The sequence below is a fragment of the Argiope bruennichi genome, chromosome 2 (assembly GCF_947563725.1).
Source record: "Argiope bruennichi chromosome 2, qqArgBrue1.1, whole genome shotgun sequence".
Lineage (NCBI taxonomy): Eukaryota > Metazoa > Arthropoda > Arachnida > Araneae > Araneidae > Argiope > Argiope bruennichi.
In genome coordinates this window covers 37,308,570-37,326,949 of record NC_079152.1, presented here as the reverse complement: position 1 = coordinate 37,326,949, position 18,380 = coordinate 37,308,570, and the positions used below count along the sequence as shown (strand labels likewise).

At 28.3% G+C, this 18,380-nt stretch overlaps 1 protein-coding gene across 1 annotated transcript in view; it reads left to right on the top strand.

Annotated features, from left to right (window-relative positions):
• LOC129962164 (glycine receptor subunit alpha-2-like) overlaps positions 1–18,380 on the top strand; it is a 44,197-nt gene that overhangs the window by 16,070 nt on the left and 9,747 nt on the right. The window contains exons 2-5 of the mRNA XM_056075902.1: positions 9,682–9,755; positions 11,172–11,239; positions 12,447–12,676; positions 14,579–14,661. Of these exons, the coding sequence (XP_055931877.1) occupies positions 9,704–9,755; positions 11,172–11,239; positions 12,447–12,676; positions 14,579–14,661 (433 nt within the window). The 5' untranslated portion in view covers positions 9,682–9,703. The remainder of the gene's footprint in view (positions 1–9,681; positions 9,756–11,171; positions 11,240–12,446; positions 12,677–14,578; positions 14,662–18,380) is intronic.

The following is an 18,380-nucleotide window of genomic DNA, read 5'->3' as shown; positions in this document are numbered from 1 at the left end:
ATGGTGGTTTTGTTTAGGTAATTTCTTAAATTATTTTCATATAATGAGAATTTCTTCTCGTTAGTTAACAGCAGGAGGGACGAGCACGCACGCACGCAACATAGAACGGCATAGAAAGAAATGAGGGAAAATCTGATAAACCTTTTATCCCTGGTCTTATATACTGTGATGTTCTAATAGGGATTTCCATCGCATGCCAATCAAAAAGCAAGGGAAACACAGGGATCTTTTAGAAAAATTTGTAACGTCGGCGGTATTTTGTCCCTTCAAGCAGAGCGTGTGAAAGTGTCGGCGTTTAGCCGATTCAGCAATTTTAAAAAGCTTTTCTTGAATTAATTAAGTAGAGAAAGTGGAATTGGATCAGGAAATAAGAGAATATTTTAAAATGAAGTTACTATGGGCTAAATTAAGATAAAACCTTGGAAATTAATTAAATTGAAATTAGAGTTTAAAATATCATTACGTATATATATATATCTGTGAGTGTGTGTGTGTGTGTGTGTCATTTAGTTTGCTAATGAAACACGATAACTCAATAGAACTAAGTGTTAGATAGTCGAAATTGGCACATTATTTTGTTACTAAAATTGTATATAAGCTTCAAATTTTGGACCAAATTTATCTAACAATAAATAACATATCGGTTTATTTTTTTATGTTTCCATGAATGTGATAGTTAAAAAAATGAAAAAAAAAAGCTTCATCTTTGAATTTTAATTTATAATCACAACACTAAAACTGTAGACAAACATTTGAGTGAATTTAATTCTTTGAAGGATAAGTAGTCTTTTGTATGTTCATTGCATGGGTGCATGATAATTTAGAATCATATGGAACTAAATTCACTTTAGTTTGTGGTGAAAAGTGTGGATCCATCAGAAATTTTGTACCTAGTAGGTGCATACTAAGTTACTATGTTGTAATTTAATATATTCATTTCACATGTTTTTTTAAAATCCTTTTAAGGGACTTAATTTATTCCTAATGTAATAAGAGAATACACTAAGGAATGGACATTCACTAGTTTTTATTTCCTAATCTAACATGTTAATTGCACTCAGACGGGGATATGCAAGACATTTATTTCTTAGAATATAGAGGAATTTCGCAATTTCTGAACAACAGCGTATTATCTTAAACCTTTTGTCCAATTCGTATATTTTCAAATATTCTGTATTGACAAAAATCACAAGACAATAATATGCAAATAGTAGATAACAGTAGTATCGCCTACAAAAGGCTTACATAATCAAAGCATTGGCAGACTTTCGTTTGTATTCAAGTGATTCATGTGAAAAAGTTTCTGATGGGATAAGGGCCACACGACGGGTATTAACAGATTTTGAACGCGGAATAGTATTTGGAGCTAGACGCATGGGTATTCAGTTTCGAAAACTCGTAGAACATTTTGAGATCCACAGCAACAAGAATGTGCCCAGAATACTGAATTTCAGGCATAATCTCTCATCATGGGCAACGCAGTGGCGACAGCGGGCACCAGAGATGTGCACGTGGAATTTTTAGTGTTGACAGAAAGTATCACTGCAAGAATCAATGTGGCAAGCAATGTAACTGCAAGAATCAATGTGGCAAGCAATGTAACTGCAAGAATCAATGTGGCAAGCAATGTAACTGCAAGAATCAATGTGGCAAGCAATGTAACTGCAAGAATCATTGTGGGATGTACAACGGATATGTGCGGAGAAAGTGCGGAGAAATATGACTTTAATGGGCTATGGCAGCAGAAGACCGACATGCCTGCCTTTACTAACAGCCCAACATCATCTGCAGTGCCTCTTCTGGGCTTGCAACTATGTCAGTTGGATCCTAGACGACTTGAAAACCATGGCTTGGTCAGATGAGTCATGATTTCAGTTGGTAAGAGGTTATGGAAGGATTCGAGTGTGGCTCGGACCACATGAAGCCATGAACTCGAACTTTCAACAAGGCATTGTGCAAGTTGGTAGTGACTCCTTAACTCTTTAACATCCAAGCACTTTTCAAGTGGCACTCCCTTTAACATCCAGACTTTTTCAGCGTGGCTCTGAAAGACATGGACTCTTCCTAGCTGAGGGGCAGTTACCCCCCGCACTCTGAAGTAATAAAACTGTCGACGCTCTACCTTGAATAATTGCCTTGCGGTTTTCGACAACGAGATTGATTTTCCATCCGCTTAAGAGTTTTATTCTAATGTATTTATATTTTTTAGTGTGAAGTGTTTCGCTCATCATCTTTGTGGGGTATTTTTTTTTTTACAAAAAAATTGAAATTTATTCTATAATTTAGAAAATAGTTTTTTTTTTTTTGTAGGTTTTATGTTAGGCTTACAAACCATTTAAATAAAAACTTGCTTTACTAGCAATTTCAAAAACATTTTTATGTTTCATTTGATTCTCAATAGGCTTTTACATTTTTTTGTTGCCAAAATTAAATAATATGTCATATATTACCATGTAAAATTTTTTTGCATAGTAATGTAAAACATACATTATATATATATATCAATGCAATTAGTTCATTTTTTAACATAGTATAGATGTGAATGCTTTTCAGTGATAAACAAGATAATGTATTAAATCTTCATTTAATACCAAAATAAAAACAATCGTTGGATAAAAAAATGTTATTGCTCTTTTTGAAAGATGTTTCGAAAATAATATGTTCTTTCAACACTCAGCTAAGATTTTTTTTTATTGTCTTTAGCATTTTTTTTTTCAATATAAACGATTATCTTTATTGAATTTTTAAATATCAAATATTATTTTGCATTTACGATAGTGATACTAAGTGAAAAGTTTTAGAAAAAATTTTAAAGAAGTTTTCACATTTTTTTCCCCAAAACCTTACGCATTCTTGCTTTTACATTAAATAATCGAAAAAGAATGTAGGGTAAATATAAATTCCAAAAATATATTTATTTTGCCACTCATTTTTACTAATCTTTTAAAATATAACTATTACAATTTTTTTCTAACCAAGGGAATTTTTTTCTAACCAAGGGAATGTATTACGTCAAATCTTATATATCTCATCTATCGAATTGTTTCGATAGATGAGTTAACATATTTTTAAAACTTCATTTAATAATGAAATACAAACATTTATGAAATAAAATTCGGGGGAAAAATTACTCAGCGAAATATATTTCGAAAATACATTCCTTCAGTTTTCAGCCTGAACATTTTACTAAAACATTACATTCTTCATAAACTAAATATGAAGATTTAACACATTTAAAATTACATTAATCATAAATATTACTTTTTTAGTATGAACTGTCATGTTGAATTTTTCAAGCTGAATTTCTGATTTTAAAATGTTATGTGAAGTTTTCTATAGTATTGTTAAGACAAGATAAATTTTTGAACGAAAGCTTCATGTTAAATTTCCACAAATTTACACACGAGGGAATCATTTGCAAATTTTTGATAATGTGTACATTATATAACATTTTTTGACTCCTCATCTCTCTCTCTCTCGTTCATCTGACCGACGTTAGTTTCATCTCCTGCTTCTTTGCTTAGAATAAACGAGAGCTCAGCTAAAGTATCATTTTTTGGCCAACCATCATCTGATCACTGAACCATCAAGATCACTGTCACTTTCATCAGAATCAAGTAAAATTGCTTTAATTTCTTCTTCAGTGTGTTCACGATTTCTTTTACTCATAATGAAGAAATAATAAGCGTTTCAATAGAAAAATTACTCTGATAATCCAAACACCCGATTCACAGTACATAAAATAAAGAGCAGCAATTCACAACTGAAGAGAAATTTTCAGAATGGCATTCTAAAAAGGAACTCAGTATTTATATAACTTATCTCACTCTTTGAAGAGGGCGATAAAGAATACTTCCAATCTTTTTTTTTTCTTTTTTCTTTTAATTCTATTTTAAAAGCGGTAGTTTGTACACGGCCTCAGAATTTCCGACAGTCCTTTGATGAAAGAATAATATGCTTGGAATGTAAAACGACTTCCTTCCATAGTAACAACTGTCGCTACCCATTTTGTGAGAAAACTGCGATGTGAATAGGCCGCAGTGTCAATGCAATGGTTTGTCTTTATATCATTACAATAGTCTTACTACTGAAAAAGGCTTCTGATGCTTGTCCGAAAAATAAACAACGTGTCGGTATCCTTATATATCATTCATCGTTACCAGAGAACTTCAGTGGAAAATTTCTTTTATAAATGGCCATAAAATCTTTCCAATTTTGAGCTAACAACACGTGAAAATAGAAACTAAAACCCTTTCAAAATACAAAATGTACGCCAACAACCTATTTAGTGAATCCCTCCTCAACCCCTACCGCCCTAAGGCACAGGGAAAACTACTGTGAAAAAGCCGCGATTGTCGAAGATAACGAGGACCTCCTGGAGTGTTCAGTAGAGGAGCCTCTTTTAATACCCATCTCCCCTAAAACGGCTAACAGCCGCCCCAAACCGACCCACGTGGATATTATAGGGTAAATTCTCAAACCGCCCCGCTGGAATCGAGAGGGTATGGTCTGCTCTGTTTCTACATAGAAGGGACTTAGTCCTCTGGTCCAACTGAATTCATAATTGACTAGAAATGGCTATGCTCAATTATTTGGAGACCACTTTTAGCCATTCATGGACCTGTAAACGTTAGGATTTTTAACGATGACAATGCGTCATGTTGCCTGTCCACAACTGCTCATGATTGGTATGAAGAACATTCTGTACAATTCCAGCGAATGATTTGGCAATCTACATCTGCCGACATGAATCCCATTGAACATATATGGAACATATTCGAAAATTCAGTTCGTGCACAAAATTCCACAGTATCAACGCTTTCGAAACGTCTGTAGAAGCAGCATGGCTCAATATTTCTACAGGGGATATCCAACGATTTGTTAATCCATGCCATGCCGAGTTGCTGCACTTCGTCGGGTAAAAGGAGTCCGGCACTGTTTTGGAAGATATCCAAAGTATTTTGTTACCACAGTGTAATGCTAATATACTTTTTGATATCCAGATCATTGTGCGTTACAGCAAACATTTGCAAAAAAAATGTGTTTAATATAAGAATAAAGGAATAAAATAATTTTCCGTTGAGTTGATTCAATTTAAATTGTGTGTGTGTGTTTGTATTGAGTTGATTCAATTTAATTTTTTTTTTTGTATGTGAGTTCAGTTGATTCAGTTTCAATTTAGTTAATATGCTTTATTTTTTGATTTACGTTTTTAATGGAAATATTCACAGTATTATATTTCAGAATAATATCAAATAAAATGCTCTGTCTTGTTTCGGAAAATGTCTATTGAATTGACCGTTGCTTAATTATATGTAGAGATTTTTCATTTTCAACAATATTTCAAAAATAATATCAATTTATGTTTTGAAATTCAAACGTTATCTCCATAAACCCTTAAAAATAGAACTAGACAAAATTGCCTGTAATTTTTTATGACTTAATTTTAAGGTAATAAACGTTTTTAACGATATTCCTTCACATGACAAAAGTGCTCCTGTTTCATATTTTTTTAAATAACCTTTATATGATAAAAGTACCAATTTGTTTCAAAAGAACTTAAATTATAGCCATGTTTTTTCGATTGTAGTAAGTCCTGTTGTATCAAAAACGCTTTAAGGGGCGATTATAGAGTACATGTGTTTTTAGTTGTGGCCTTTGAATTTCTCTGCAATATAGTTAAGTAATTATGCAACGGCAAACTCTTATTATTAAAGTCCATTTTAAAATAAAATTATTTACCACAATTTATTAAACTTATCTGAATATTTTCAGTGACTTAATAATATTAAATGGTATTGAGATATAATGTCATTACCCTTTCATTATTAGCTCCTTATTAACAACAAATTATGCTAATGGTATAAACTTTTGCCTTCTTATCATATTTGATTTTGAAAACAGTTACAAACTAATAATATTTTGTCATTATAGCGTATACTGAAATATCTGTGTTCCCCTAGTGTTTCCCAATCACACACAGTGGTTATCCCCAAATAATAATGTATATATTATGATAAATATGATAAAATCATAATTATTTATAATGATTGGTCAATGTTTTAAATCGGTTAATCATTTTTACCGGTTATTTTTAATTATAACTGATTAATCACATTGACCATAACATACAAATTACCTTTTTATAACTGTTAGGCTATAGTATTTCAAATTTATGAAAATGTCTTCGAAAACGTACAGTAATTCCATTCTTTTTTTTTCCTTTCATATAATCTCGCTATATTAAACTGAAACTCCAATTTTTTGTATCTAACAAAAAAAAAATGAAATTATAGAATAGAATTTCTTAACAATGCTGTGAAACATAAGAAAAATTTCAATGAATAAATAACATTCCAATGGACAGTATTAAATAAGTAGAAAACATGGCGATGCTCAAAATATGTTTTGTGAACTATTTTTTTTAAATTTATATATACTGATAAAGGTTTCTTTAAATTAAAAATTTTGAGGTTATTTTTTATTACATAAAAATTGATTCAAAATTGGAATATTTAACTTCAAACGGTGGAAGCCGATTTAAATTTATCTTTCAAAATGGTTACCTTCCTACTCCATTTTAAAAACACATTTCAATTACCATTCGCAACGCTTAGTTAAATTTTGCATCATTGCTTGAAAAAGATTAATATTTTATGAAAAAAAAAAATGTCTTTCTTTGTTTTTAAAATCTTTTGAGATAACTTAAAATTTTTCAAGAAATTGCCAAATTTTAGAATTTTTCTATGCGATAGATTTTCTAATTTTAATTAAAAATAAAATACAGACTATATACGGTCTTGAGTTAGGACTCCATTGAGTATGAAATTTTATATATATATATATATATATATATATATATATATATATATATATATATATATATATATATTCAGGCAAATGTTGTTTATACCACTTAGCTTTTAACACTTCCTTAGATATTTGATAACTTTGAGATAAATATTTGTTATGTTTTAAATATTTCAAATTTCGATCACAAATATTGATTTTAATAAAGGTTTTCTAAAATTTAATTAAATTTTTAGTTTTTTTATTAATTAAAAGCATAAAAATAATTTAATATCGATCAGATGAGCAGTCAATTAATCTGAATTTCAATAGAAATGCTATTTCTGAGTTATTTTGATGATTAAATCAAACTGATGATTCTTTATTTAACAGTATTTTCCAGGATTTAGATTCAATGTCTAATGTTTTCCTGTAGTTTACATTTTTTTTTCTTTTTGTCCACCAGATTTCTTTGAAATTATACCTATGTAAGTGATTTTCCACAATTTACACTATTCCTAGTTTGACATGATCTCTTGAATTTTAATTGAATTTTGTTGCAAGAATAAGTTTTATAAGAATAATTTTACTGCAACAATGGTTGTTAAAATGTGCATTTAAGAGTTCAGTAAAATTATAAGAAATTTTGTATGGAAATAAAAAGTAAAAATCACTTAAAGCTAACTTTTTAAAATAGTGTAAAATCGGTAAGTTTAATGATTCAGAGATTCAATGATTCTTCAGAGTTATTGAGTAAAAGCATTAAAAAAGTATCAATTAATTTTTACTTAATTAAACAAAAATTTCTAAAACTCATTTCCTATTAAACATTTACCACATAATAAATACCATATACCATACTAGGTACAAATGCTTCATCTGTAAAATGTTGCACGGTGAGCAAATTGCATATATATAGCCGCATATATATTGCTTAAGTATAGCCACCTGAAAACATTATCATGCTAAAGAAATCCCAAAATCTTAAATTAAGGGTTCGAGATGATAATTTCAAAAGTGTAAATGATAACACTTTTATCATTAATGCACCAACATAAATTAATACACCATTTCTGGGAGTGTATATATATATATATATATATATATATATATATATATATATAATTCAGATAATTTTGAAGCAATTTTTTGCCTATTACTCAAATTTTTAAAAAATGTGATCTACAGATATGAAAATAAATAAATAAAAAAAAAGAATTTTGTATTTAAAATGTAAGAATTTTTTTATCCTATTTGCATTTGATAAATTTTAAAAAATTCAAAAATTCTCCTAATTTTTAAATTATTTAAAAATAGAATCTGACAAAAAAAAAAAAAACATGTGACGTCAACTATTTTCCCCACCTGGAAACTTTTAAAATGACCTTCTTTACAGGACCCTAATGCAAAATGTTTTGCTTTAAATAGTAAGTGGATCGAAATACTGCTAAATTAGCTCTGTATGCAAGAGGATTGTCATTGCAGTGACAGTGACATACACCTTTTGTGCGACAATTCATGGAATTAGAACAGGAGATATTAGACTGTTGTTTCTGTGATTGCTTGCGTGTCGTAATCGCCGATTGTATTATTAAAGAAATGTTAAACAATGGAAGAAAAATTTAGAAAATGTTGTTCAAATGAGTCAAAGATATACAACATGCTTTCACGCGACTACATTGGAGAAAGACAACGACTTTCGTGCAATCTTCTGAATCCCACAAACAAAGAGATATTTTTCATCGAGTTTGCCGATATCCAAGTAACATGCATTACAATTTTTAGATTAGAATGTCAACAAATAAAGTACATACTTTATTTGCGGTAAAGTCATAATGAGTATTACACAACATTCTAGTGGTATAAGGACAGAAACTAACTTCATTTGGGTTTTTAATATCTACAACTTTATTTGCAAAGAATTCGCTTACCACCACTAGAATACTAAAAAAAAAGTTTTGAGAATTCTCTGACGTTTCAGGTTGAACACATTCAGATTAAACAATCCGATCAGTTTAGTAAGCAATTGCAAATTCCAAAATTCAGTAACGAAATTTAAAATATTTTGGGCAAACGAAAACCTGAGTATAATAGAGTTCTAGATGGTTTTATCAGATGTTTGATTCGCACCAGCATTGAAAATGAAGTTGTGGTGTCATTCATATATATATATATATATATATATTTGTTTCGAAAAGAGGTTTACGGATTTTTTTAACTGACTGAACATTTTATTTTATAAATAAAATATAAATAACCTAACTTATTTTTGCAAGGACAATATTTTTTTTCAAAATATGTATATTGCCATTCTAATATGTCAGTGAGTGCCTGTTGGTCATAAGTTTTTTCCCTACAATAGCATGTTATCGATTTCGTATTTTTCGTTTTCGAAAATTAAGCATTTCATTCTTTTAGTAAAATTAAGTAGTAAGTTTAATCATCATTAATTTTAAGAAAATTTATGATGGCTCTGAAAGATTCTAATTTCATCTATTTAATGATATATAGAAATCTAAAGCAAATAGATGATAGATATGCATTTTCTCTGATTAAAGTGACTTTTACATTAAATTTAATCATTTTTAAAACCGTTCAATTTAACCATTATTTTTAAAACCGTTCAATATAAAAGGAAGATGGTATTCAATTTGAATGCAGTTTGTTTTAAATAGACTTCTTGAAGGAACTATTACTTAATTAGCAACTTTCATTTTACTTTGAGCTATAGTTTTAATCTCATTAATTTATTATAAAAAAACTTTATTGACCATTTCATTACTTATTATTTGCAAAGATTAATATGCTATTAGAAAATACATGTAAGCTGACCATATCATTTGGTAAAGAATTTAGTATTTGTGTTTCTTACCACATTAATTTAAATTTTAGTGTTCCACCACTCCAAGTATGCATGGATCTTTTGCCAAGTGGTTATGAAATTCATCGGCCTCCAGCTAATGAAGGTAGGAACACCCCTTTTTTTTTTCATGGATTTCTTCACCAAAATAATATTTTTAGTTAAGAAGAAACCATTTCCACATTAAACTTTTAATTAGTTACTTGGTTAGTTAATTATATTGATTTATGTTTAATTTTACTTATAGAATCTTAAATATAAATCAATATTTATTAAAAATTTGATTCGAAAAATAACTTCTAAATTAGTAGTTCTTTGTTAGAAGAAAAATAAATTACAATTTTTCAACAGCACATTTAGGCTCGACTAAGTACCATGCAAATTTAATTTTTGTACCTATTGAATATTTGGCATAGAGGAAAAAGGAAGTTGCTTCACTATGAAGGGTAGGGCACTTTGTAAAATGATGTCATAGGATACATACACTTACATTTGTCAAAGAAATTTATTTAACACTAAATCTCATAAGAAATAGTAATAAGTTTTCTAAAGAATTTAAAATAATTCATCAATAAAATATTATGAATTGATTATCATTTTTACTTTCATGATAATTTTATCACAAAAGTAATTAAATAAATAAATTAACTAAAAAATTGAAAACACGTGATAATAATTGAAAAATAAAGATTAAATAATTCCTTAGGATTTATATTTATCAAAGTATATTAGTTATAATATCGAAAAAATAACTGAAATATACATTAAAGAACCATGTAAGAAGTAAAAAAAGGATATATTTCACAGAGAGATAAATTCCAGATAAAACATAGTTCAAGATTTGGATGAGTTTTTTTTTTTAATTTAAAAAAGTTCTTGGAGAAGTACGTAAATAATCCATCTAAAATTTTGGCTTCATCAGTGTCATTAATGTGCATAGTTTTGTGAAGACTGCAAAAGAGAAATTCTCCTTTCAGCATGATTCATTTAATTAATAAAATCAAGAATTTCTCAATAAAGGCAGTTCTAAAAAAACACAAAAGAAAATGTTTTATTCAACTAAATATAGACAGATACAAATGAGTTCATGTTTTTAGCTGAGATAATAAAAAAAACCTATTGTTCGGATATCTTTTATTCGCATTTATTTTTCATTTTTTAAATTGCGCTATTTTAAGTATAATAATAGGAATGTCTATAGGAATTGCAAGAATGTAATTTTAAACTCCAAACAGTCATAATTTTGAAAATTCTTTTAAATTTATGATCTGATACATATTATGCTAAAATATAATGCAAAATTATTGAATTGATTGGCAATTCAGTTATACCTCATTCGAGAGAGAGAATATGATTATCAGAATGAGAGAATATAATGATGAGAGAGAATATAATTGATACGATAACCCATTAAAATTGATATTTAACGATTTTTGAATATATCATAATTCTTGGATTTCATAATTGAAAATTAAAATTTGTTATAATACATGGTTTTTTATTTTTATTTGCTGGTCTTTAGGAGAATCAACAAAGATTTTCACTTGGGTTCAGATATTGGATTTTGGAGATATAAATCAAGCAAATATGGTAGGAAATCTATTTATTGATTATTATTAAATTTATTCTGTTGAATTTCTACATTGATTTAATATACTCTTGAATGACCAAATTATTCCTCAAAAAAATTTGCTCTTGTATATCGTTATCTATCTATCTATATATATATATATATATATATATATATGTGTGTGTGTGTGTGTGTGTGTGTGTGTGTGTGTGTGTGTGTGTGTGTGTGTGTGTGTGTGTGTGTGTGTGTGTGTGTGTGTGTGTGTGTGTGTGTCACAGATATAGTTTCTATAATTAATTGTTGAATGGCAACAATCAGATGTAAACAAATCATCATATGAATTTCAGATTGTTTTATTGAACACTTTGACACATTCTATTGATAAAGCGTTTCGCCTAGCAAATTAACGGAGTTGTAAAATGTTATTAGAAATACTCTGGGGAGGACTCGCTATGTCACCAAAGAATCCATTCAATCGGAGGAAATATAAAACAATTTAATATTGAAGTAACAAGCAAAAAGAGCTTATTTCTGTTTGAAGTAAACTTTATATAGAGAGTTTAATCGAACATAAAAAATAGGCTTAACCGTCGTCAGATAAGTATTCGTTAGGACTTGCCTATGGAAATTCTTCAAATATGTTTTTATCTTTCAAAAAATGTCTTGCAATAATAGTTTTTGTACTACCTTAAGATACCAAAAATTAATTTTTGATGATATCAATTCCATTATAATACAAATATTTCCTTAATTTTAATAGTACTTTTTATTTATGTTTGATACATGATCTGTAACGAAGTTCTTAAATATTATATGAGAACTCGAACTCATCCATCAAAACATTCAGTCGCATGCTATTAACTCTGATAAGGGACTTTCACTTCCGTTTTTATTTTATTATATATAAAATTTCACTTCGCATTAAACTTATTCAATAGAATTCCTGTTTTTCCATTCGTATCAAATAGCAAGACGGAATTTTTGAAAAATATATTCCATATTAATCATTTGACAGCCTAAAAAAAAAACAGTCAAAAAGCTGGTCGCCAAAAGCAGTTAGTATATTAAAAATACATATATTTCATATATAATTAAGAATTCTGAATCACATCACTTTAAACCATATTTTTTATTTCCCATTGATTTTTCGAGATTTTAGAAATGCGGTGTAGTTACCTTCCTATACATTTCATTCACATCTTGCATTTTTATGCTATTTATTTCCAGGATTATTTACTGCATGCTTTCGTAATCCACATTTGGAATGATTCGCGTCTGTTAGTGGATCGGTATAGAGGAAGAGACGGACCGACGTTCCTCCATGAAAAATGTAGAGATTACGTGTGGACACCTTACATTTTTTATGAAACAGTGAAAGATGCCAAATCTGATCAGCCACATTTGCCGACATCAGAGTTCAAGATTTTGCCAGATGGAGCAATTTTTATATCTACAAAGTAAATATCAAATCATTTTTTTAAAAAATCTAATTTTTTTTTCCAAATTTGTTGCAATTTTTTTGTCATAAATAAATTTTGTAATTGTGTATTATTTTCCAACAGTTTCCAGTGAAAAGCTGATTCCTCCATCATATTAATTTAGTTTCGTCAACCGACTTGATCTGTATTCTATTCAACTTTTCCTGAGTTGAAATCATTAAATAATACAAAATGTCGAGAATATATATATATATATATATATATATATAAAACGCCAACATATGCCGTATAGAAAGCACTTTTATTACTTGTACAATACTAAATGTAGATTACTAAATGGACTGTATGCATTACTTTTTCTATAAAGTTTACGACGAGTGCTGGTTCGTTTTTTAAATGATGAAACAAATTTGTAATCAATTATATTTAATTAACAGTTTAATACTATTCATAACTGAACGCTCACCATAGAACGCCAACCACGAAACGAGACGAACAAGAATCATAAAGAACAAAATCAGAAACTATACAGAAGAATGGTTGCCACAATTGGCGCACTATCATCTGACATGGCGATATTAACAATATTTTTGATTGATATTCAACATTACTTATTGTCGAATGGCAACAATCAAATGTAAACAAATCAGATACGATTTCAAACTAATTCACTGAACGTTTTCACTGCTGCTTTTACTTCAATGTCTCGTTAGTTAATGAAACCGGAAAATATTATTCGAAATATTTTTGTCAGAGCTTACCAAAATCGGGATTCTACCCACAGAGGAAATGAGATGCATAAAAGAAATCAAAAAATAGTCTTCAAACCTCCAACTTATATTCTTTCGAAGAATAAATTTTATATCAACAGAAAAACACAAATAAAATAATAAAGATGAATTAGATGGATTATAATAAAAATGAATAGAAAACTTATCAACCATGTACAGATTCACAATGCAAAAAAAAAAAAAAAGAAACTTAAGTTAGAATACCTTTATATATGTGAGATATATTTCAGATAAATTATTGAAAATGAGTTATATGTACTTAAGATCAGCCAAAATATAAAGAAAAAGACGAGTGATTTCTTTCATGTATTTTACAGAAATAATATTTTTTTTATCATATTCTCTTCCCATTTATAAATTCCGAGTCTATTTATTAATTATTTACCATTATTCATTATTCCGATATTGATATAAAAGGAATTTCAAATGTATTAATTTATTTCTTCTATATATGAAGTAGACGAGTCTTCTGTTTTATTATAGCCAACCACTTGAAATTAATATCGATATCTCTCTAATACAAGCAATCGTTATGTCTACTTGATTTCCATTACAGGAAAAAATTGGAAAAATTTAAAAACATGTTAAATTCTTTAGGTAGTGGATGATTTTTCATTGAATAGTTTCATTAAGGAATTTCTTGAAGAAAACCTCAGCGTCCGTTCAAGATTTGAACTGACATAAAGCGTACATAGAAAAATCGGTAACAAAGCTATTATGGAAGTCATTCTATAATAAGAAAGAATTTTAGCTAAACACCAAGAGGGAAAAAAAACCCCAATGAAATAAAAATAACCAAAACTATTTCTCTGAATTTTCCTGAAATCAGAAATTTCAGAACTGAAAAATTTTATTAATATTAAGCATTAATATTTTAAAACCTAAAACTTTTGTTAACATCTTCAAATAGAGGTTTGCTTATTCGGAACTCTTCATTAACAAAATATTAAACCGAAGTCATATCAATATGTTGGAAACTGAATATTACAAAGTGTACTATTTACTGTTACTAAACATGGAGCTTCATTACTTAAAATCAGTTTTAATAAAATTATATTCTCTGAATTTCATTTAATGGTAAATTATTTATTTGTAAATCAATGAACTAAAATCCAGTTTCTGTTTACAGATTTATCTTCAGAGCTTTTTGTCCAATGTATTTGGAGCATTTTCCTTTTGATACGCAAACCTGCGTTTTCAAGATTTCAATGTGTACGTATAACATTTTTTCGAACTATTGGTAAATCTCATTTTGTGAAAGAATATGATAAACTAAGTTTTTTACTTTTAATTAAAATTATGTTTTTGATGAAGGAATCCAGTGTGAGAGTTTTATTCTCAACTTCTTCATATATTTCCGTAATATAGCCGCTTTGTAAATAAATTTGGTTAACAGTGAATAGGAGTGATATTTTCTTCCATGGAACAATTGAAAAAAAGCAGCTACGCAATTCTCTTTCAGTATTAAAATTCATTTATCTAACTTAACGCTGATGAGTTATTGTAATTGCATGCATACAGATTTATTTATTTTATAATGAATAGAAATACTGCTTCGGTATTAAAATTCATTCATCTAACTTAACGCTGATGAGTTATTGTAATTGCATGCATACAGATTTATTTATTTTATAATGAATAGAAATACTGCTTCGGTATTAAAATTCATTCATCTAACTTAACGCTGATGAGTTATTGTAATTGCATGCATACAGATTTATTTATTTTATAATGAATAGAAATACTGCTTCGGTATTAAAATTCATTCATCTAACTTAACGCTGATGAGTTATTGTAATTGCATGCATACAGATTTATTTATTTTATAATGAATAGAAATACTGCTTCGGTATTAAAATTCATTCATCTAACTTAATGCATGTATGAGTTATTGCAATTACACCGTACAATTTATTTTATAATGATTAGAAATAGTATTTTATCTCTAACTTGATTAGACCAAAATTCAAAGCAGTTACACAATATTGCTTCAATCTACAATTCATTCAACCGAACAACCGAATTAAATCATGTTTGAGTTATTGCTTTTCCATGTCCATAAGTTTATGTTTATCCATCGACGAGTTTATGTTAACAAACAATAAACTCGTCGATGGATTTTATCCAAAATTTGATTCAAAATTCCAATTCTGGAATAACACTATATAATGAATCTTATTTTATTTAGGTCATTGATTTTATTAACTATTGTATTTAGATGACCACAGGTGGATTATTCTGATTGAGTTTATTCAAAATTTTATGAAGATTTGCAATTTAGTTGTTTAGATTCGATATTAAACTTCATCTGCTTAGATCTATGAATTTTTTTGGTGAAAATTGATGATCATAATTGCAAAACAAATGTTCTTGCTCTGAAATCTTTAAATTCATCAAAATTTCTCGGTGAAATTTCCAATATTTCATCATTTTTTCTCTAAATATTGTTGTAGAAAACATAATATTTAGATTTTAATGTCTATGTGTTCAATATTATTTTACATGTTGGATTCCATCTATTATTCATACTACAGATTTTTTTTACACGTTAAACATTTTTATTTTTAAATTCTCTTTTACTAGTCTAATGTAAAAAAAAACCTTAACCTTATTGATTCTATGTTGTTTTTGATGGAAAAACTGTTTTAAAGAAAGTCAAGAAATCCTTAACTTTTTAAACACCTCCAATTAAAGATAATTCTCTTAATCTTGGCATTCCTCGATTTCAAGTAACACTGTTGAATACTTTTAGTTTTTGGTACAATGCAGTTAATCTAAATGAAAAAATTTGGTACATATCGCACTTAATATAATACATTTATAAATAATCAATTACTGACTTCCAAGTGAAATTATATATTTAAATAAGTAGAGCGACTTAAAAAGGTTGAGACACAGTTTACCTTCTTATTTATAGATATTGTTATTTGCAAGAGTTTCCAAATATAAGTATAAGTTCTGAGACACGTTATTATGTCAAATAATATAGCATCTGACTAATTTGAAACAAATGATCAAAAGAAGTGTTCAGAATTTTTCAATCACAAAATGGTGGTTATTCGGCACGGTATAGCTAGTCAACCTGTGATTTTGTCATTTGCTGGAAGTTATGAGAGCTTGAAAATGATATATAGAGGATCACCCCACCCATTGTATGGCTCTAATGTGGTACTTTTGGGCATTATCTGTTCTAATCTTGAAATATTCTCTGTGAGAGAATTATTTGAATTATCTGAAAGAATATATAAACAAATCTTCAGTAATGTTTTGATGATAAGTCAGAGATTTTAATGATGGTGCAATAATGAAAATTCTCGAATGATGACAAATCATTATTTAAAAAAAAAACTTATTGTCGTTTACAAAAAAAGATTCCTTTCAGTTTCTCCTCAAAATTAATGGACAGTTTCTGAATAAAGCAATAAATCATTCTTGGTTCTTTCTTGTTTTTCTTTGTTCTGTCTGCGTTTTTCCTTGATAGCGATAATTAAAAAACTGATGATTATAAATAAGGATAATGCATCAAGTTAGAAATTTTATTCTATACCAAATGTCATAAACTAAAACCATTATACAAATGAGAAAATCTTGTGAATTCTCTTTAAATTTATAATGAATTTGTGAATTTTATAATCTTTCTATAATTAGACACTAGTTCTTTGTTTAAACATGTATTTTCATATTTGTTTTTAAAAGCATCAAAACTCCGCACAGTAAAGGTCTTAAAAGACTGATTTGCAAACTTTTATTTTTCTTTTAAATGTAGGGGGTTAAATTCAAGTTCAAATGATACATATAAAATTACTCTTGCCAATTCAAATTTGGTAAATATAGTTTATGGTCTAAATTTTTGTTCGTGACAATAAAAAGGTATTTCTTTAATAGAAATAATTGCTTCTATTCATATTTTATTTCAGAGTTTAATTCAAATCATTATATTAAAGCTTTAATTTAATTTTTTCAAGCTTTAGTTTGTTGTTATATATATAGTATCAACATTTCGACCTGTCTGTTAAACAAATACAAGAAACTGACAGTTCATGAGCTTCATAAACGGTGGCTGGTTGGAAAAGAAATCACAGAAGGCTGATTTGGTCCTGTTTGATTTTATTTTATGGGGGCAATGTCAAACACTGATTTTATGTTACTCAACCATTAAATATTATTTACCTTGAGCAGGTGATAATATATAGATGCTTATATCAATCGTGTAGTGTTACCGTATTTGGACCATTTATACTTTCTTATGGTGTATTATTAGAGAAGTAATTTTTTTTAAAAGGAGGAGTAATATTTTTTGTAATTTATTTACCTACAAAACAGTTTAATAAATTTGTTAAGAAATGCACTAAACATACTTTAAAGTTAAAAAAATCAATAATTTATTAAAATTGGTTAATATGCAGTCTCATTTAGGATAAAATTAGAAAGGGAGAGAAAATAAAACACCAGCAAGTTTAGTGCACAAGCCGATGATAAACGCTGTGATAGGAAATGTTACATTATATTACTCAGGCAATTTTAAATTTCCTCTAATGACAGTTATGCAAAAGGATTGCATGATCGCTCTGAAATGTAATTTAATCATTGAAAAGAAAATTCTTTCTAGAAAATCATACTGCACTACGGTCCCTTGCTTTAATGTCACAGTAAATTCTACAATGCTCGTATGCTGCTTTTGAACCTCTCATTTAATATTATTGTTTTGTTTATTTCCTCTAGTATTGGCGCAAATTACTGCGACAACTGTTCTGATTTCCTCTGATTAACTTCATACTTGAATTTTTTTTAAAAAAATCTACTTTATAAATTTTTACTCATCACAAAAATAATTATTAATCAGTTGCAGTTTATGGTAGAGTTGTGCGTGTGGAGAATTGAGATAAACGAGGATAGAGCCTGGGACCTTGCCGTCCGCAGTCCAGTAACAT